Genomic DNA, 21,322 nt, shown 5'->3' on the forward strand with positions numbered 1-21,322 from the left:
CATCCCACAAAGCCCTTGGATGATGAGTTCCTAAGTGTAGGAGCATGCAGAACCACATCCTTCAAGTCTCACAAACGTCTTGTGATGCCTCCTACTTCTTAAAGTGTAATCAGAAAACCTCCCTTCCTCAAGATTCCCTGAACTCACCCCAGGAACTGCATATCTTCATTTCCTACTGATATGAGGGGAGATAAGGCACTCCTGAATTCTAAGAAGGAATTTTTCCCACTTGTTTCTGGTGAGGTGAGCTTTTCTCTCCAAGAAGCTAACACTTGCAAAAATCACGCAAGGAACACTTTTCCTTCACAAAGTCTTAAAGGAATTTTTAAGTCACTAATGTATCTTCCTGAGATGGTTTTGCAAATTGTGGTGCAGCTTGAATATTATGAACAGATAAGCTGGATGTTACTCCTACCTGCAAATCAAGGAAGAAATTAACTGAGTAGATCTGGTGAGATGTTCTCCTCACCTTTTTACCATGTTAGTTTGGTTAATAATTCAAAGAAGCCACACATTTGCAAAGGGCATTTCCCTGTTGTTAGTGCCTTGTATTAAGATTCTTCTGTGCTGTTCTTTGTGGAAGTTTTGGGTTTTTTTTAGCTGACTAATGAACTAATGTGCAAGACTAAGAATTCTTTCTGCAGTGGGGAAAATCAACTTACAGCTCAAAAATCAAACATCTGTTGTTTGGTTCTCCTGGTCTACTTTTAAGGAAGCAGATTGAGTGGAGAGGCCATTTAATCCCTTGGAGCAGGTAAGTTCCACCCAGAAGGGAAGGAACTCAAGATCTTGTTTACAGTTCCCCGCTGGCAGATACTTTTGCTGTGATATTTGGTAGAAAATCAAAGGGGAACCAGCAGAATGCTGACTTAAATGGCTTCTCTGTTCAAACAAAAAAATTTGAAAGCATTTGAAAAGTGTGTAATATGCACAAAAGTCCCCTCAAATCTTGCTGGGTGAGTTGCTATGTATACCTTCCTTCCGCTCCAAACGATGTTTAATTTGCTTTCTGAAAATACTCGGATGTCAGCTTGGTATTTCCTTCAGGTCATATAACTGCATTGCTGAAGCCAAGGGGGGAAGAGCACCAAAACGACAAATATGCAGAGGATTTACACTGGACTCTCCCAAGGTGCTGTTCCCTCTTTGCTGTAAAATGTCCTGGGATGTTTGTGGATTGTAAGGGGCCATTTTGGCTTGGAATATTGAGCTGATGTGGAATACACATCCCCCTGTTAGGGGGGAATTTGTTTCAGGAAAGGGAGAAGTTCTGAGTGTTGCTTAGACTATGATCAACTTCCAGCTGCATCTTACTGTCTTCAGATAAATACCCTTGGCTGACATGGAGGTGGGATTCCTGGAAGTCTGATCCCTAGGCTTTGCCCCAGAATTAGGATGGGGCAAACTGTCTCACTGGATAAAGCTGTGTCACATTATATTATAGCATAAATATAAGCTAAGCCTATGCTGGGGTCCTCACACTCCAGTTTGGGAAAAGCCAGAGCATGGAAAGGGACAAGGAACAGCAGCCAGGTCGCTTAGGCAGATCTTCTCCAGATTTTATCAGCTTTGCTCCATGGGAATTGCATAGACCTACATGAGTTCACACCAGATGATGGCTGTCCTGTTGGGCATGAATAGAAACAGCTTCCTGCCCAGCCTGCTCTTTCTGCTACTGGAATTCACCAAGGATTGTCTGCAACATCATAGCCCACAGCCAAGGAAATGAATGTGATGCCACAAATTTGCTATGATGCTTCACTTCAGGAACAAGCAAAACAGGAGCTGGCAGAGAAAGAACATTTGCTCACACAGACAGCTTTGATATTTAGCCAAAATGGCAAGAAATTGTATGAAAGACAAGACAAACAAACAGTTTTGAGGATGTTGTGTGTTTTAAAGTTGCCTGTAGTAGGGAAATGTTACTTTAAAATATACTTTCCTGAAATAACTGCTGTTAAGAGCAGGAGTGTGTAATTTATCGTTGTTCTGGATTAAAAGGATTGGTAAAGATGATTTGGGAGGGTGATGACCTAATGTACCACTAGGTCTCCCTTTTACAGACCAAGGTGGCAGGTACATGTGTTTGATGTGAAGAGTTGTCCTGTTTCTCAAGCTGCAGCAAGAGGATTAACTGGAGGAATATGGTGCAGTAGAACAATTCTTACTGCAGTGCATTCTGCAGCTGAGTATATGGGAGGGAACTGCAAATTTTAGCAAATTGAATGATAGAGTCAAACCTCATTTTTGTGGATGGGGAAGGGAGTGAACAGAAAGCTCAGACTTGCCCAGAACGTGCTCAGTCAATGCATAGCAGAGGAAGGGAGAGAAAGCCAATCTGATTGCAGGATCGTGGAAATGTTTAGGTTGGAGAAGACCTTTAAGATCATTGAGTCCAACCCCTACCCCAGCACTGCCAAGGCCACCACTGGTTCATGTCCCCAAGTGCCACATCCACAGGGCTTTTAAATCCTTCCAGGGTTGGGGACTCCACCACTGCCCCTGCTCCGGTGCTTGACCACTGTTTCTGTGAAGAAATTTTTCCCAATATCCAATCTAAACCTCCCCTGGGGTGACCTGAGACCGTTTCCTTTTGTCCTGTCCCTGTTCCCTAGGAGCAGAGCACTACTACCCCCCAGCTGTCCCCTCCTGTCAGGGAGTTGTGCAGAGCCACATGGTCCCCCCTGAGCCTCCTTTTCTCCAGCTGAGCCCTTTTCCCAGCTCCCTCAGCCCCTCCAGACCCTTCTTCAGATCCATTCCTGTCCCTGGACACTCTCCAGCACTTCAATGTTTTCCTCCTGGATTCAAGGTGTGGCCTCACCAGTGCCCAGCACAGGGGACAGTCACAGCCTGGGTCCTGTGGCCACACCAGAGCTGATGCAGGCCAGGTGCCTTTGGCCTTCTTGGCCACCTGGGCTCATGTTCAGCTGCTGCTGACCAGTATCCTCAAGTCATTTTCCAGCTTTCCAGCCACTCTGTCCCAAGCCTGGAGAGTTCCACGGGATGTGACCCAAGGGCAGCACCTGGCACGTGGCTTTATGAATCCTGTACTACAGCCACAAGATCATTCTCCTCATCCTGACACAAAAGCCATTTAACAAGAAAACTCTGTTCAAAGGGACATTAACCAGTAATGAGTTTGTTTAAGTTAAGAGTTGTGAATCTCAGAAAATAACACTTTGTTTTCAAATGCTGTTTGAAAGTCAGGGTGTACAGGATGGCAGTATCTTAGGCTCTGCTTTGGAATGATTTAATTATGATAGTGATAAAGCCCAACTGGAATGTAGTGGAGGTGGTGATTGCTTTGGGCAGTGAGATATTAAACCCCAAAACTGCCAAGTTCAAGAAAATATTGTGTTGTGTTTGTAATGGTTTACCAACCAAAGAAAATCAAGAAGAGATCTGAGATAAGATAATGTTGGGTCTGCTTCTGATATCAAAGATATGTTCTATTGAAAAAGGTTTTGTGGAGGAAAAATGAACCTCTGAAACCTCGTGAATCCCATCTCCATTGTGCCATCTGACTGAGGAAAATGCTGGCTTTCCAAAGGGGTAAGATTTGCAGCTGAAATTGTCAGCTCCCAGAGCATTCCTGGCCACCCAGTAGCAGCAAATCCCCAGTGTGCATCTCCAGGGGCTCTTCCTTCCTTGGACAGCACTAATGTTCATGTTTTGGTTAATGTCACAGCTGGAGAGTTTCACTATTGCTCTGAGAATCATTAACCACCTTGTTGTGATTTTTAGCTCTCACTCCCAGGAGGCCATGCTGTATTGAACAGCTGCTCCTGGCTCCTGCACCCCTCAGGAGGGCCATATTCCAATTTTTGGTTGGGCCGTGACTGCATTTTGTTTCTGCTGAGGGCTTTCTGCTAGACCAAAAAAGGGAAGGAGAGTGGAGCAAATGCAAACCCCTTTCACTCTATTTCCTTGGGAGGAGGGGGGTTCATTCTCTTCCACACAGCTAAGGAGAGAGTCTGGCCAAAATTTAACATCTCTCCTGCCTTTGTTGCAGAAGTGACTTTCCAATATCCTCAAGCTCTGTGGGGCAGCCAGCCATAGCCCGGCGACACTCCCAGAACCGGTGCGCTCCAGCAGCTCGTAACCATGGAAAACACCTTTTTGTGAGGCTTTTATGGAACTCTGGTGAATCTGCACTCGCTATTTGAGGGCTAATATTTAGTTAAGGAAAAAATAAACACGGAGGGAAATGGAGGGTTGGTCCTGATTGACACACTGAATGGAGCCCAGTGGGTCCTCCTGGCAAACCCTGGCTGCGACATCTCAAACTTCAGTTTGCTTTCCTCTTTATGTGGCCAATGCTTCCACTGGTTTTGGCTTGTATGATATAGTTTTTCTTAGAAAATATTTCCTATAATCTACTTTTCTGTAAAATTTGTCCCTAAATTAAATTATATGCTTCTTTACAACTCGAGTCACTGTTGTTCAAACCCCTCACCAAAAGGAAGATGCGTGCCTGAATATGTACAGAACTATATGTTTAGACATCAGCGTGGCTAATTAACAAACAGTAATTATTTTCCTAATCTTTTGTTTAAATACCATTAACTGTCTGCTCTTGAGAAAACCTCCATTCCCAATTAACATGGCAGCTGTCTGCTGAGCACAGAGCCCAGTGACCAGCCCCAGGCTGACACCAATGGGTGTCCTGCTCCCTACAGAGGAGAAATGCCCATTTTTCTGCCAGCTGAGAATCCGGCCAGACACACTCTGAGCTTGTTTACACGATCACAGTATCATAAAAATTAAGATTAGTGTTAAAATGTTGTTGAAAATCTTTTCTTTTCAACACCAGACGCTGCCAGTAAACTGAGTCACAACCGTAATGACAAGTACACACTGACCTAGTTTTGTTTTTCCCAGTTCTGAAGGCAAGGAAATAGTAAGGCATTGCTGACTGTGTTCAGTGATAACTATGACTAAACATTAACCTTTTAGATCCCACCGCTGAATCTTATTGATAGGACTCAAAAGTCCCCTCGGAAAGCGTCAAAACTTCCTGATAGCACCAGCGTTGGTCTAAGGTCAGAAAGAGGAGCGGAGGGGAGCGAATGAATCAACTTCTTCAGTCAACAAAAATCTGCTGATCAATTCGAGAAGTCCTGATTCTACAAGATCGTGTTCACAATCTTACCAGACTGTCTCATACTAAAACCCATTTCCATTTCCAAGCGAGCCAGAGCATCTTGCTGAGTTTGCAGTTGATGCACTATCGTGTAGCAGAAGGCAATGAAAACCTCTGAGGAACTACCAGATTTTTAAAATGCCCCTGGAACCTGTGCAAGTCTCCTGAACAGTATATAAAGCTTTAAAAACATAGGCTTCACTTGGTCTGAAGAGTGAGTACCTCTTTGCACATCAAGTAGTGGTTGCATATAGCATTTAAATAATAAGCTTGAAAAGCACACAAAGGGATTTGCTCTTTCGATTAGATTGATTTTTGTTTGTGGATGTTATTTGGACTCCCTTCACTGTGGAACAAGTCCCCTACAGTTGCCATTAAAGCACTGAAAGCTTCCCTTTTGTTTTTAAATGTCAGTTTGAGCATAGCTTCATTAAATCATTTCACAATTAACTCCCTGAACATCCAGACTTTTTTTAAAGCATCAGACACAGCTGAATTGCATTTGTTTCCCAGAAGAGTGACTCCAAAGTGGTATCCCCAAGTGTGTATCCAGGAATTCGTAAATTCAACTTGTGGCTGCACAAAATGCATATGGGAGCCGTGTGGGTGGTGGGAGAGGATTAGAGCTTTCTCCCTAGCACTAAGACATACCAAAAGTTGTCTAACACGCATGGAAAGATGTCTGGCTTAATTTAGGAAGATTTAGTCCCAAAAGAACGACAATTGAAGTAAAGTGGGAAGGGTTGTTAGTTTAGCCCAGTGTGCATAAGCAGGGATGCTTTCCAGGACATTGCCTGACTTCCATGTGGGGTCTATCCTTTAAAGCCTGACTTGAGATACCAGCTTATCACAGAACCGTGGAATGGTTTGGGTTGGAAGGGACCTTAAAGATCCCCCAGTTCCAACCCCTCTGCCACACTTCCCACTAGGTCAGGTTGCTCAGAGGCCCATCCAGCCTGGCCTTGAGCACTTCCAGGGATGGGATATCAACATGAATCCTCATGGCAGCAAACAAGATCCCAAAGATCCGAGCTCTGTATCACAGCTGAGCCGCCGGCCTCGATTTCCCTCACACGTGGTTGTGTGAAATGCCAACCGAGCCAAAAATAAAACTGCAACCTTGAGCTAAGGCTTTCCCTGCTGACACAGGAGCAGCTCAGAGTTTTGTCCCTCGTGGAGAGCAGAGAGCTCTCCTGCTTCCCAAGATGTGTGCAGTCCTTTTCCCTGCACAGCCGAGCGCCGTAGCCCTTGGGTCCCGCTGTGTCTGTACTTACTTGGAGAAGTGGGAGAGGTGGCCCCTCCTTCTGTTGATGTGGTTGGAGGTTTTGTGTCTGGCACTGGCAGAGGCACAGGCCTAGCCATTGGTGGCGGAGGTGGTGGTGGCAACATTGGGGTAGGAAGGAATGGATTGTGCACCTTGCCTTGGCTGCTACCATTGGGCTGCCGAAAAACAAGCAAACAGACAGAAATTATACTAAAAATCAGCTTCTAGGAACCTCCAGTAAAAACAATCTAGTTAAAAACTATGTGCAATACATTTACAATTACTTGAAAGGTGGCAAAGAAAGTGCTGGCTCAAATTCTCCATGGACTTCAAGGAACTTTGTGTCAAACTCTGTGAACCTTGTGAAGCTATGGAAAATCTGGCTTTTAAACACTTGTCCTATTAACAGCTTGTCTGAACTGAGATTAAACTGTCCTGGAATAAATTCTACTCTTCTTTACATTTCCTGCAGCACTAACCCATGCTCAATGAGAGGTGAAGCAGTATTTTTGACCCTTAAAATCCTCCAGTTTCTTGCCTCTGTTATACCCTCAGGATATCAGTGTCTAGGACTTGAGTGTAAATTTCTTAAAGATACTGCTCATTAAGAGAAAAAACAAGCGTTTTTGGTGGTCTTAAAAATCATGCTGATATCTCATTACAGGAAAATGAATGAGTGTATATTAAAATAACTGCTCTCCCACATCCCTTTTGAGTTAGCAATAGTGTAGCTCTTGGTTTAGCTGCCATTAGGATCATATGGAGAAATGACTGAAGTTAGAACAGCTTCATTTTACACACTGGGAGAAAAAACCCACCCTCCCTTCAGTCTGGGATGTGGTCAGTCACAGGCTGAAGGGGATCAGCTATATGAGTGTGGTCTTTCAATTAATCACCAGAAAAATGTGTCCATAAGTAAAAGTGTTTTCAAGTATCACAAAAACAGGAACCAGGCTTAGAAAAACATGCCAACCCTCCCCCCAGCTTATTAAGTTTACATTTTAAATGTAACCCAGCCTGGACACTTGAAAACCATACAGATAGATGCCAAATACCATTATAAAGAGAAAGTAGGACAGGCTGTGAATCAGGTGTTCCATTTTAGTGACAAAAATGATGAGATCATTTTCGACAGCACTCTACAAATTGATCTCACTGCAGCTCTTCTGGCACTGAACATTGGCTTTTCCATTGATGATAAAAGCTCAGCTTTAAGCACAGATCCATATTCTAAGTACTGCTAAAGAAAATAATATTTTAATTCCTGCTAGGGTTTCCATTAGCCTGAATTGCCGGGGACAAAATACTCATCCTGGCAAAACACTTGGGACTTTATTTTCATTTCACCTGCTTTGGCACTGACAAAAGGCCTTAAAGTCGTGGAGGTGCAAATCACACTTGTGCTAGAGCAAAAATGGTTCAGGGGATAAATAAGACTCAGGTTCATCTGCATTTAACTTAACAGCACTCCCACAGACTTCAAAGACTGCAGTTACTAGAGTTTGCAGCAAGAAGCAATCCTTCAGGGATATTTATTTTTCCAACATCCAGCACCTTTAATAAACTAATATATTAGTGACATCTCTCAAACACTATCTTGTCTCCCAATTAGGTCCCTTTCCTGCCAAGAAGACCCCTGCTGCCTGTTCATTGTGAGTGTGCTAACAGTTCATAATGCTGAATGGTTTGGGATAAATTAAGCAAATGAATACTCAAGGAAAAAGAAAAGCACTGTATTGATTTGTTGTCTAGACATAAATGTATCTGCTAACATATTGCAGACATTATTCAAAGCCAGGACTGGCTGGAATGAGTAGAGTCAGTTTTTCTGCTGGGGAAAGGAAAACACGGAGAACAATACAGCTTATTAAATAAGTGTAATAAATTAGATGCTAATAATTAAACTAATTCTCATTAACACTTTCAGTATGTCAGGAGAGAAGCAGTAATTTTGCCAGTTATTACTTCATTGGCTGGAAAAAGTTACATGCATTACATTTCATGAAATATTCAGAGCATTATTTTAGATTTGATTTACATAAAATTTATAAATTCTGCATTCGTCCAGAATGCTATTTCAATAATAGCAAGATGATTCACTTTATTTGATTAAAAAAAAAAGAAAATGGTTATTTGAAGCTTTGGAACTCTGCTTAATTTTTCATAGAGATAAGGGGAAAAGATAACTGCTTACAGAAATAACAAACCATAATAAACTGTACTTTTAACATCTTGAGTTCAAGTACTGGTCAACTTGATCTAAAGTGCTATAAGGCAGTATTTTTTTTTTTTAATGAACTTAGCTGATCTGAAACATCTGTTTCTCACCCTCCCTTTTCCTGCTCTTTCCCCCCCACTCTCCCCTGAACTTCAAAAATAATTAATAAAAATTATTCTGACTTCGTATTTTGTTAACCCTGGTTCCACAAGGGTTACAGCACATGCAGCAAAGTCGTTTGTGGGGGGACCCAGCAGGTCACTGAAGCACCAGCTTCTCTGACACTTTAAGCTACTTTCACCACAATGTGGTCAAGTGGTTTTTTGGGGAGGTCTCTTGTCGTTTTTAAAATACTTTTGCAGCACAGTATCATTATTATTATTATTATTATTATTATTATTATTATTATTATTATTATTTACTTTTTTTTTTTGGTTCTCCCTTCCAGCAACTATTCAAGGTGTGCTCCTGCAGGCGACATGCTGTTAAAATAACCCCATCAATAACCCCGTGGTTAATTTTTACAAAGGACAAACACTTCTGAAGAAAGAAAAACGGCTTCCTTACATTTAGGAACCCCACCTGTCCAGCCTGCTGACCAGCGTCGGGGCAGACAAGTTGGACAAACTCTTTCAGAGTCTCCTGAGGATGATAGCGGATTGCTGGGTGTGAGAAGTATGGCCCAGGCTGTTGAATAATGGGTGATGTTGGAAAATGAAGAGTCGATGGTGTTGCATGTGGACTTGCTATAGGAAAGAAAACAAAGACGTTATATAGAGTTTTGCCTCTGGAAAAATAAAACAGTTTAAATCTGTTGTAGTTTTAAGTATCTTTTGTTGTTGTTGTTGTTGTTGCTGTTGTTGGTTTGTTTTTAAATGTACAGTATTGTTTATACATCAATTAATATATTAGACCACATTGTGTCCTACACTCACTTCATCTAGATCCTGGAAGCAAATGGAGCCAGACATTGTGAAGGATTTTCTGTGTTTTTAGTGGACACGTAGAAAGGAATCAGCAGTCCTTTGTGAGAGTGAAAACTATTCATCACCTTAAGAGCAGCCCTCATCAATCAGGCAATAAAAAAATGTATTTGGGAGATTAGGGTTGATTTAATTGACATTTCATGTAACTTGGATTTGCACATACGAATCCATTTCACATTGTAGTATAAACGGTCAATAATTTTAAAATGGTCCAACAATTCTTGTTGTTGGGTTTTGGTTTTTTTTTTTCCATCTCACTTCAGGAACATTTATTTTAAGTAACGTGTTTTCATTTAATGAACATGCACAAAGTGGCGAGCTCGTTTGGAAAATTACATTTACATTTCTCCTGAATAACGCTGGGCTCGAATCTTCAGCAAGCCCCCAGCTCTCTCTCAGGGATGAAGTTTAATTTGGTGAATTTATGGGCCAACAAGCCAGCTGGAAAATGTACTCCAGAGAAGGTGCAGAGGTGTGATGTACACAAGCCCATTGGCAATGACCGATTTTACCCTCAGCTGATTTCAGCACAACTACAAGTGCAGCTCCAGAGCCTTTTGCTCTCCTACATTATGTGACACCTTTGCCCAGCTCCTTGGCCTCCAAAATATATTGGGTTGGACTCTTGTTACCCAACAGTGCTTTCCATTGTTAGCTGTCACCACGAGGTAGCTGCTGCCACTTACAGTGCCATGAATTCTCCCTTTAAAAATGAGGATTCACTCTTCCTTCAGAATGACCAATTAATCTGGTTGCACACAAGCTCATCTGTAAATCATTGTTTATTTCTCACCAAACAGTCATTGTTGCTCCCTTGGCATGTTACCCCAGGAGTCTTTCAGGGGTGTCCATGTGCAGAGATTGTGCTCATACACTGCATATGACCAATTAGATAAAGGCAATGCAAGGGAGGGAAAATCCTACAGAAACTCAGGTGTTGGCTTGGAAGTAATTTAAATATACAAGAGGAAAAAAAAAAGCCTTTGGCACGTTTGAAAAAATTGGAAAGATGCAGGAAAGTTAACTAAAATCAAACACAAATGAGCAAACATTCATTTCATGATGAATGTTATGAAAAACCTTCAGTTAAATAAAAGCTAAAATCAGCTTCTTACTCTTGTTCATTGCCAGTTTAATAATATGACACTTTATTAATAATTTTTTTCCTTAAGCATTATTAAACCATTAGCAAACTCAAGAGCCTGAAGATGTGGATAAAACGTGAACTCAGAAACAGCAGCAAGGAAACTACTGCATTTTCCTGTAAACATTCATTAAGGCTTGGCTGGCCAGCCCTTCTATACATGTCCTTTTCCACCACAGAATGGGAATTATTGCTCTGACACCACCACCAAAAAGAGCTGCACTCATGCCAGGGGTGCTGGTATGGGATGGATGTGAAACCCTTGTCCTTGCCATGAAAAGCTCCCCCTGTATCCACGTTAACCTCACAATTCTGCTCCCCTTAATTCTGTTGAAAATATTCCACATAGAAAGAGAAACATCACAGGTAGAGATAATGGGGGATTCCCTTCAGTGACTGTGAGTAACCACCATGGAGCCAATTATTACAATGGACAGAGAACTAAACATTGTCCAAGGAGCCACCTCACCCCAAAATAATCCCCTGCCTTGGACTGGTGCTGCTCTGAGCTCCATTCTACACACACACCTTCAGTCAGGTAGATTCCAGCCAGCATTTTGATGTCTACAACAAAATTTTTATTAGCCTTCAGTGTTTCTGTCTTCCTCCCTTCCTTCGTATCTGCTTTTGTAGTTCCCCCTTTCCTTGTGTGCCAGATGGAATATGAAGGATGAAGATAAAAGTGAGAAATGGACATTTATGTGACAAACATCCAATTAAGTAAGAAATAAATTGGAATTTATGAAATATAAAAAGAAAATTTCCTTTTAGTATCAGCTCTTTTAATACTATTCGAAATTGTTATGCAATTGCACTGTCCTTTATACACATCTGGGAACAAACTCATTTCTGTTCTTCTGCTGGGTGAAAAGGGGATTGAAATGCATCTCAAACAAGAAGGAATAAAGAGTTGTATCCAGGGAACATGTGGGAATTCAAATCTAGGCCTGAGACAACACGGTATTTAGCTTTTCCAAAGCATAGCTCTTCATTTAATAATTTGATTTGCTCTAAGAAAGATGAAAGAAATACTCAGTGGCATGTCAGGAGCAAGCCTTTCTCTGCTGCCTTGACCTCCTCAGCATGTCAGGGTGGAAAACAAAGTGGAGAGTGTGTGTGTCAAGGACCAGCCCAAAGAGAGAGAGAGAAGGGGAACAAATGCAGAAATGATCGACAATAATTCAGCAAGGCAAAGCGCTGCAAGGAGAAAGTGGCTCCTCTTCGGAGCCTTGGCCAACTCCCCAGCCCATCTCCAAGGGCTTCCTGCTGGATCAGAAGGACTGGGGGAGGGAAACAAGGAAATTGGCATCATTCCTCAGCCTGTGCCATACACTGACGTGGAGGGGTCATTTTCTTCTTAGCATAAGAAGTAACGAGTGCAATCAGGATCTCCAAAGGTTTGTTTTTGCAGTCTCTGACTAGGAAATAGCAAATTTCTCAAGTGCCAAAAGAAAGGGCTCTTTGATAAGAGGAGAAAAACCACTACTATTAAACTGATCAACATTACAAATGTGCCTGCCTGATACTAGAGAGAGGGAATTAAATGTTAAAGTCTAAAATCTGCTGGCCCAGACACAGACCATTACTCTGATAGCTGTGTTGTGGTCAGCAACTCTGGTGAGTGCAAAACTGGCCACTCCAACAAGTTCTGAGTGCAGAACACAACTGTGTTTCCAAATATAGGGGCCCTCACAAGCATTTTTAATCAGTTAAAGCACAAGGGGTAATGAAGCAGGTCATTATTTTCCCTGTTTGCCTCTAAAAAGGCCAAGGGTCCTTTCAGTCATGATTTTCAGACTTAATAAAAATGATAAAGTCTTTAATTCCTAAATCCACACCTACAGTGATGGAAATTACCTTGTGTAAGAGAAGAGGCTCTTATTACTTCTGATGGGATATTACAAGTCTCAATCAGAGATTGTAAATTCTTTGAGATCTTCAAATGGAAGATAAAATAGGTCTTTGTCTATTATTTATTTACTTATTGACTTATTATTTATGTATCCCTAAGCAGCTCCATCCTGCCAAACCATATTTCTCCTGGCGTCTTTCAGCCTGTGACATTTATATTTTATTATTGACCTCAGTAAATGACATAAAATATGGCTTCTACAATCTATGAAAAGATGTGCACTCAAGATCAGAACTTCATTTCTACCTGCTGTAGGTATGGAGGAGTTGGACTCTCTGGCGTTATGAAATCTGTTATTTTGTGTGGGGGTTGCAGGCAGGAGTTATTCTTCCATCTCAAGGCAAGCATAAATATTTCAAAGCACACATGATTCTAATTCCATTGAAGCTCGTCTGAAACATCCCAGACTTTTTATTGAAAATGAGATGATAATGTATGGTGGCCTGCAACAGATATACCAGTATTTTAAAACTGCTGCTATTGGGCCAAGTAATTATGCAGTACAGCTGTTGCGTGCTACACTGGATTCCTCAGTGTTTTATGAGCTCGTGGTGCTGTGCAGCACAGAAGTCACAGGATTTTTCAGAACGCTGAATTCAAACCTCTGGCTATGCAGGTCTGTCTTGCCTTTCCCCTTCTTGATTTGTAGTAGCCAATACCAAAGTAAGTAACCAATAAAATGAGCTGCAGCCATTGATTAGGTGAGCGCTGCACATGGCCAAGGCTCTGAAGAAGAGCCAAAATTGTGAATTCTGTCTGAGAGAGTGATGAGATAATAAAGGATCAGTTAATTTGAAACAGGTTACGGTTTTCTTCAGATATTTAGGATCCTGGAACAAAGGAGCAGTTCCTAATAAAGAGCCCTGGGATCCTTGCTCCTGGGGAGTGCTTGCTGACATGGTGAAGGGACACCTACAGTGCTCAGACAGGTTTTCCACCAGCACAGCCCAACATATGGGGGTACATATTGATCCATCCACCTCCATATCCTCCTCCAAAAAAAGCCCTGCCAACCCCTTCAAGTCCACACCACTGGATGGAATTTCTTTCTTCCTGAAGTTGTTTGAAGTCTTGGAAAGGGTCGTTTGGTGTAGCTCAGGAAAAGGTGTTACCACCCTGGACTGTTCCAGGGAGAAATGCTGGGAGTCACAACCACTGCTCCTTCACAGGCACAAGGGCTGGTCCATCAGCTGGATCAGCAGGGCACAGTGCTCAGATACCTCCTCTATATAGTGATAATTAAGTTTACTAATACTTCATTAAACATTGATCAGCCTTCCTAGAAATAGTAACATTAGAACCGTAATGAAACGGGATCGTTTTTTATCCGCTTGTTTTTTGAGGCCATTATAATTGGCTTCATTACAATTAAGAAAGTATTTTCTGAAAAGTCATTTCCCTGGAAATGTTAGAGAACAGTTTGTTCTGCTAGCAACTTCCACGTCAGGCTTCTAAGTTGCTTTAACTCCCTGCGTGCTGCAAACTTTCTCCTGCCATTCCAGTGATGCCAGTTCAAATTATGCGAGATGGATCCCACCCTTTGTACCCCAAAGGTACTTATTCTCAAAATTGACCATATTAGAGGACTAATTGGCTAAGCCACCATGCTGGCTGATGTGAAATGCTTTCAAACACCATGAAACAGCTGTGTTTATCGGAAATATGAAGAGTGACTTTTTAATAAGGAGATCTGGCAATAATCCAAATTTGTTGAAAGGAACTTACACTTCTGTGTATAATACAATACAAGAGGTAAAGAATGGAAGCCTAAAACAATAGCTTTAAGCCCACAGATTTTGGTGATGAAAGAAGTTACCCAAACAAGAAGAAAAAAAAATAATTAAGAAACTTGGGCTGGGATTTGCAGAGGTCCTGAGAGAATTCATTAACTGCTTTTGAATTTCAATGGGAGCTGCTTCCCTGTAACACTTTCAAAGGTTTCTTAAAGTCCCCATTTTTCTTACTGCCCATTAGCAACAGACTTTAGGGTGATAAAAGTAGAGGAATTTCTTACTCAGGTTGGAAAAACCTTCCTATATGTAAACACTGAGCTGCTGAGGGTAGGACTGACCAGTGCTAGGATGAGCCCTTGGAAGGGAATTCACATCCCTGGAAAACTTAGGTACTTGTTAAGTCCCATAATGCTGCAAAGGGGCTGTTTAGTGACACGTTTGTCAGGTCCAAGGATGAGCAAAATGCAAACTGATCCCATCTCACATTCCCATTTGCAGTGTCAAGGCTGGGAAGTCATGGAGCTGCAGAACGAAAACAGGCTTTACCCTCTGAGCATTGGTAGCATTTAGGTATCACTCGCTCCCACATTCTGTAGACAAACAGATGAAAAATTTAAAATATAACAGAAACAGCTGACCAATGCAAGAGATAGTGAAACACCCTAGATAGGACGGATGGAGGGTCTGCTCCTGTCCATGATCATCAAAAAGATGGGCTGAATTGCAGGCTATCCATCTCTCAGCTCCACAAGTCAAGTGCAGCTGGCCAGCTAAGCACTGCCGGAAAGAACAGAGCCCTGGTATCTCCAGATCAGGGCTGGCTCTCAGCCCTTCTCTGCTGCTCTGAGTGCTACAAGGCACCTGGACCCTTTGTTCAGAAACACTCTTGCTGTAAGAAATTTTTGCAGTAGCAAGTGGGAGGCAGGAGGACATTTTGCCAAGGCCCAGGGAGCTCCTAGCAAAAGGCAAATATGCTCAGGGCTGTGTTTGAGCTCAGGGTTTATTGGTGTACTCTGGGCTGCTGAGTATTACAGGCTGCTTTTGAAAACCTGTAGAGCTGAACTGAGCACTGGTTCCAGATTCTGGCACGGGCAGGGGGCCAGTTAAGTTAGCTACTTTGAGCAGAATGTTTTAAAACATGTCAGAATTCTGCTGCCTTTGGGAGATCAGAATACTATAGAATTGATTATATCGGGACAGAAATAAAAATCAGACCTATAGAAAGCACTCCTTCCTTCCAAGACTACAGCTAGAGGTCAAAGAGACTCTAATTCAACATATTTGTAGAATTCCTGCCTCGCATCAAATGCTGTCAACTTCTGCATATTATTATTACTTTTAATACACATGATGCATTCTCATATATTCTCATCATGAGATAAAAACTACTGCTAGGAGAATATATCATGTCTTTCTTATAATGAAATGCAGTTGATAAGTTTACAATAGAAATGTAAATTCTCTTAAAAACTACAACCTTTATGTGTGTGATGATATAATTCTGCTTTGATACTAAAAAGGGCATGGTAATGGAATCTGTGACTTTGGAGTGATATATTGCTGTTAAGTTAATAGGACTCCACATTCCCATTTCTAATATCAGTGTTTTTCCTCCCTTTCATTCTGTAGATGGTAAGCTGATACTACATAAACATTGTTAAAGCTATAGTTCCACGCTACAGTAATTCACTTAACTTTAACATGATTTATGGTTCTGTCAATAGAGGAGGTTGAAAATCCAGAGCTCTGATGCTTAAACATGGGTTCCATATTTAAAGCAATAATGTGCTTTTTGTGTGTGTCTGAAGCTAGAAGAATTTAGCATAAAGCAGAGATAAAAATATTATAGTTCACTGCACTGTTTAAAGCATGTAGTTTAACTCCACGGATACATCAAAGAGAGCAAAGGAACCAAACACAGCGTCAGGAAAAGCACGGGCAAAATACTTTGTTCCTGCAGCACTTTATTTTTATATTATTTTTTAGGGATGCATGAAATCCTATTAGTATTTTTAACACTCCCCCCCCCCTTTTTTTTTTTTCATTCTTTTGCTCAGTTAGATCAGCTCCTTTTGTCAGGATGAGTTTAAATCTGGGTCCACCGTGTTAATCACCCCCCTTTCTTCTTTCTGGCACTTCCCCTCCAGGCATTTTGCCTCTTTAGGAGATTAAGCGACCAAGTCATCTTGTTGCTCTAACATGTCCTCACTGGAGCAACATATTAACACAACTCCTCTGCAGAAGAGCCCTCTTTAGAAGTTTGCTGCAGGGATGACAAATTAACCCAGCATGGTGTCCCACACATCTATCTCAGTACAAATTATTAGTGTAATAGAGGTTTTAGTTATGCATTTATCTAGTAATTATTGAACGAAGCTGAGCAATCGTGGCCCTTTATGGGGCCAGCTCGGTGGGTGGTCTTACAGTTAATTTAGGATAGGACTGTCTAAGCAGTTCACTCACACACAAATTAGCTGAACAGCCTGCTCCTTTAAATATTTCCTATGTCACAGGCTAACTCTTGACAATACAACAAAGGTAGAGTTTTAATTACACGGTCGCTGACTTTTGTTTAGCTGGAGATTTAACCCTTTGCAGGCTCCCTCCCTGCCCAGGCTACAGCAGTCTGGGGATTGTGTCATGGCTAAAGCCTGACCTTGAGGCCATCTGTTGGGAAACTGCACCAGGTTACTCCAAAGTGAGTGCAGAAAAATCAAAATCTTCCCCTGCTCAGTCAGCTGTGCTGACATTGTAAACTGGATCATGTGTACTGGTCTGATGGTCAGCGTTGTGCTGTTCATGGCCTCACCTCCTCTTCCTCACCCTTTGGTGTGGCTCTCTGGGCTCTCTGACATCACCACCCCTTGCTCTGAGGTGTCTGTGTCAAGCTGCACTGGATTATTTTTGTCAAAATTCAGAGGGAAGTGGAAGGTTACACCACTGTGTGCCAGCTGACAGCATCAAGAAGCAGCCACAGAGACTGGTACAGACCAGGACATTATGAAATGTCTTTTCACAATGTACACCAGGAACCATCACTTTGATTCACTTGGAGCTGGCTGACAGGACAGCGAGCAGGCACCAGGACTTTGGTGACCCAGTGGAGGATTTTGATAGAGAAGGACACAGTATCTTTCCAGATATGTGACATAATGGTTTTGCCACTTTGGCATGAACAGAGAGTACTTGTGCTGCAGCTTTTCCCTGGCAGGCCTTGTCCTGATAAAAGTCTAAGTGGCAATGGTAATTATGGAGGAAATTAATATAATGGAAACCAGTCCACTAGTTGACTTTCATCCCTTCTTCTCACACACCCCCTTCCTTGAGTTCTTGCCTTCGTGCTGTATTTCTTGCTTTTTGTAATTGTGTTTCTCCTTCATTTATCTTCCTAACACACCATCTCATTGTTATTATTTTTTTTCTTTCCCTGCCTTTTCTTCCTTGCTTTTTTGGCTTGCAGGACTCACACTGTCATATTCTGTGGGAATGCTTGAATGCTCTGCAGCACAGGCTGCTGTGCATCCTGGCTTTACAAGATCGTGGTCAATTTAATGTTTCAGCCAGCTCCAGTTATAAAGTCACCAGAGTGTAAGTAGCAATACATGGAAGCCTAAAACCACTTATGTAAATACTGCTGTCACCCATAGTATTTAAATCCTTCACTGTCTGGTGAAGAGTTCAAGTGGTCTGGGAAGCTCTGTGAGATGCCAGCAATCCACAATGGCTTTGCAGTGCTAGAGTGCTGTGGTGAGCTATGCTGACCACCAAATAATCTCATTTTTAGGTAACAAAAGTATGCCTGAGTAGGAGAGAGATCTGGCTGCTTGAATTTTCAAGGCTTTGAAATAAATTCTAAAACTGATAGTGATGCTAAAGCCACCCTATAGGTGATCAATTTACCATCTGCCAGACACTGAATCCTAACCACGCTGGTCCAGAGAAGACATATGGTGCATTCATAGAGTCATGCCCAAAAAACTGCCATCATCAAGTGAGGCTCCATGAATCACTTTGCTAGCTTATCACCAAAGAAACTTGGATCTTGCCACCATCTGTTGGAAGTACTGAGGAGTCACTGAAGCATTGGCATCCCTGCGCCAGCACTCGCTGCACATCTGGTCTGCTGGTCAGCCAGCTCGGATCCTCTCTCCTGGCTACTGCCCAGCTGGGCTGGGCACTGCCAGCAGCACCAGAGCAGACAGCCTTCCACAGCACAGCACATCCAGGCAATTCCATGGGAGCAGAGGTTTTCCAACTGGTTCACTGGGTGGAGCACCTTACAGCTAGGAAATCCTCTCAAGGATCTTACTCCTCCTCCAAGGAAGTTTTGTTTCCAAAATGTCTCATTGTGGGGATCACAGGGAAGGGCATTCAGTATCCTGGGATACCCCAGCATCAGACGTGCAGTGTATTCCAAGGGATGTTTGGAAGTGTGTGAAAGATTCGGGAATATTCCCGAGAAGTTATAGATCACTGGTTGTCAATGACAACACCTGCCATGAATAGTCTACAGCTTCTTCTCTGCTGTCTATTTTGATCATGCTTTACAAATGCATCTCATACACACATCCAAGTGATAAACTTGCACATGCGAACATGAGAAGGAGATGGAACCTCCCTGTGATCGTGGTGTTGGCTGAGGAGCTTACTCTGATGGTGACCTACTTACTCACAACTCCCCATTCTCTGAAATCTCTCTGCAGAATGGAGATTAAATCCTGCTCTTTGTTTTCCAAGGGCCCCTCAGAATGACCTGCCCCTGACCATTTACATAATGCACCTGTGTCCAGAGGGAATTTAGCCTGTGTGTGCTGTACCATCATTTCTGCAGAGGCACAACTCCCAGGAACTACTGGTGGAAGTGAATCTCTCAATTATATCCTCTTATACCACAGCATTATGCTCTTTATATTGCCACTTCTGATACCTGAAAAGCTTCTCTCTTCTGCTTACTGTCCCTAAAGTACGCCAGAGGCGATGGGATAAAGAACAAAGCTGGATTTGCAGAAAATAATCCATCTCAATATATCTCCCTTTACTAACAGAATGATTGTTGCAGCAGGGAAATAAACACAGCCAGTGTGCTGTGGAAGAAGAATACTGAGGAGGAATGTCCCAAAAGAACAAAGAAGGAAGTCTGGGACAAGATTTTTTCAGGATGATGGCACTTAAAGAAACCATGGATGGATTCAGAGGGATTTTTTTCCTGAAAGTTGGTGAGACTTTCTTTGTGAAGGAGAATAAAATAGAAGATGCTTCTAAATGATGTTGCAGAAGAACAGTTTTGGTTAACTTGTTAGGAACCATGATGACTGAAAGCTGTGTTGCTTCTTCATGGAGTTAGTAAAGAGCATCTCCTTCCAAAGAAACAAAATTTGGGACTGTAATAATTTTATTTGCTTTTCTGGCTCCCATTGAATGTTCTTCTCATGTAGCCAATGGAAATCCCTCAGTGCAAAGAAAAAGTCTTGTGAAAACAGACTGTAGATGAGATTTAAACAAGGCCTCACCACTGAGACATTTCCTCTCTCAACCACACAAGAATCCAAAGCACAGAGGGTCTAAACAGGGGCAGACAAAGGCAGTCAATGATCTTAAAAAATTAGTGTGAGGTAAAACACAGCTAAATAAAGAAAGGCCTATTAACTAATCAATCAACAACTGAAATCTAAAAGGCTGAACTTCTAAAAGACAGGAATTGGGAGTCAGCTGATGTGCACTGAATAGAATGTTAATGGAAGCTTCATATTATTCATACTTGTATCACCAATTATCAAGGCTTTTAAAAGAGGACATATTTGCCAGACAGCTCGGATCCAAATTTCAAGGGAAATCTCTACAGAGCTTAGATGCCTAAATATCTTCTAAGGATGTAGGTGTATGTCTAAGGGTAGTAAGTAATTTTTATGGATTAACCACAACAAATCAAACTACAATAAGCAGATTTAACAAAGCACAAAATCTCCTGAAGTGCAGGTCTGACCTTGCTTCAACTTTGTGCAACTCCACCATTTCTCACCACATCACCTGGATGTGCAGACAAAGAGGCTCCTCCTGGTTTATGCTGCCCTCAGTAAAACCACACTGATGCCAAACAGACACTTCCAAATAATTTCCAGGATGAATTGCTAATATGCCTTATTATGCTTCACCATTTGCCCAATTCCTTAATAATCTTCTCTAAATGAGACAACATTTCATAGGAGAAAGAAACATGTCACAACCATTCATTCCTATTTTTATATCTTCCAAAGAGGTTTGTAAGAGGATTCATTCATTTGTGTCTCTTACTATGCCCAAGTGAGTTCCTTTTCAAACATGAACTCAATATTGCATTTAGTTTTCTAGGCTAAATGCAAATGCATCTTTCTAACAAAAATGTATAAACACATCTAGACCCAGAGGACATTTCTTTTACTTGGAAAAGTCAGTCAGAAGAGTACTGGGAAGGAAACCAGCCAAAGTATTGCCGGAACCAACTTCAAAGGAGTCCCCTAACAAGGCACGCTGACACCAGCAGCACAAGAATAAATGACTGGCAGAAGGAAATCCACAGAGCTGGAAGACAGGCGTGGGTCAGAAGTGATGGATGGATCCCTGTCTCGAGCAGTTGGACCGAGTCAAAGTGATGGATGGTCACAAGCAGAAGACACGTCCCTTTCCCCACCCTCTTCCAACAAAACCCCAAGGCCCCAGAAACCAGCGTTTCCACCTTGAGTGGTCATCAGGAGCTTTCCCAAAAGCAGCCCAGCCCTAACAGAACCAGCCTCTGGACACCTAAACCCTGCTGGGTGTGAAGGTTCTGAGCTCAGCCCCTCGCTGGGCGGTCACAGGTGGCGATGGCTTTCCGTGGAGCGGCGCTGGCACGGCCCCTGGCTGGCCCCTGGCTGGCCCCTGGCCGGCCCCTGGGTGGCCCCTGGGT

At 42.3% G+C, this 21,322-nt stretch overlaps 1 protein-coding gene across 12 annotated transcripts in view; it reads right to left on the minus strand.

Moving 5' to 3' along the window:
- NFIA (nuclear factor I A) overlaps nt 1-21,322 on the minus strand; it is a 249,284-nt gene that overhangs the window by 31,529 nt on the left and 196,433 nt on the right. For 10 of the 12 annotated variants that reach the window (XM_088169639.1, XM_088169640.1, XM_088169643.1 and 7 more), the window contains 2 exons: nt 9,193-9,371; nt 6,418-6,583 (listed from right to left, as the gene is read on the minus strand). In XM_088169639.1, the coding sequence (XP_088025765.1) occupies nt 6,418-6,583; nt 9,193-9,371 (345 nt within the window). The remainder of the gene's footprint in view (nt 1-6,417; nt 6,584-9,192; nt 9,372-21,322) is intronic. The other 2 variants (XM_088169638.1, XM_014870546.2) reach the window with 1 other exon arrangement.

This window comes from Sturnus vulgaris, chromosome 9 (assembly GCF_052056855.1).
Source record: "Sturnus vulgaris isolate bStuVul1 chromosome 9, bStuVul1.hap1, whole genome shotgun sequence".
Taxonomy (NCBI): domain Eukaryota; kingdom Metazoa; phylum Chordata; class Aves; order Passeriformes; family Sturnidae; genus Sturnus; species Sturnus vulgaris.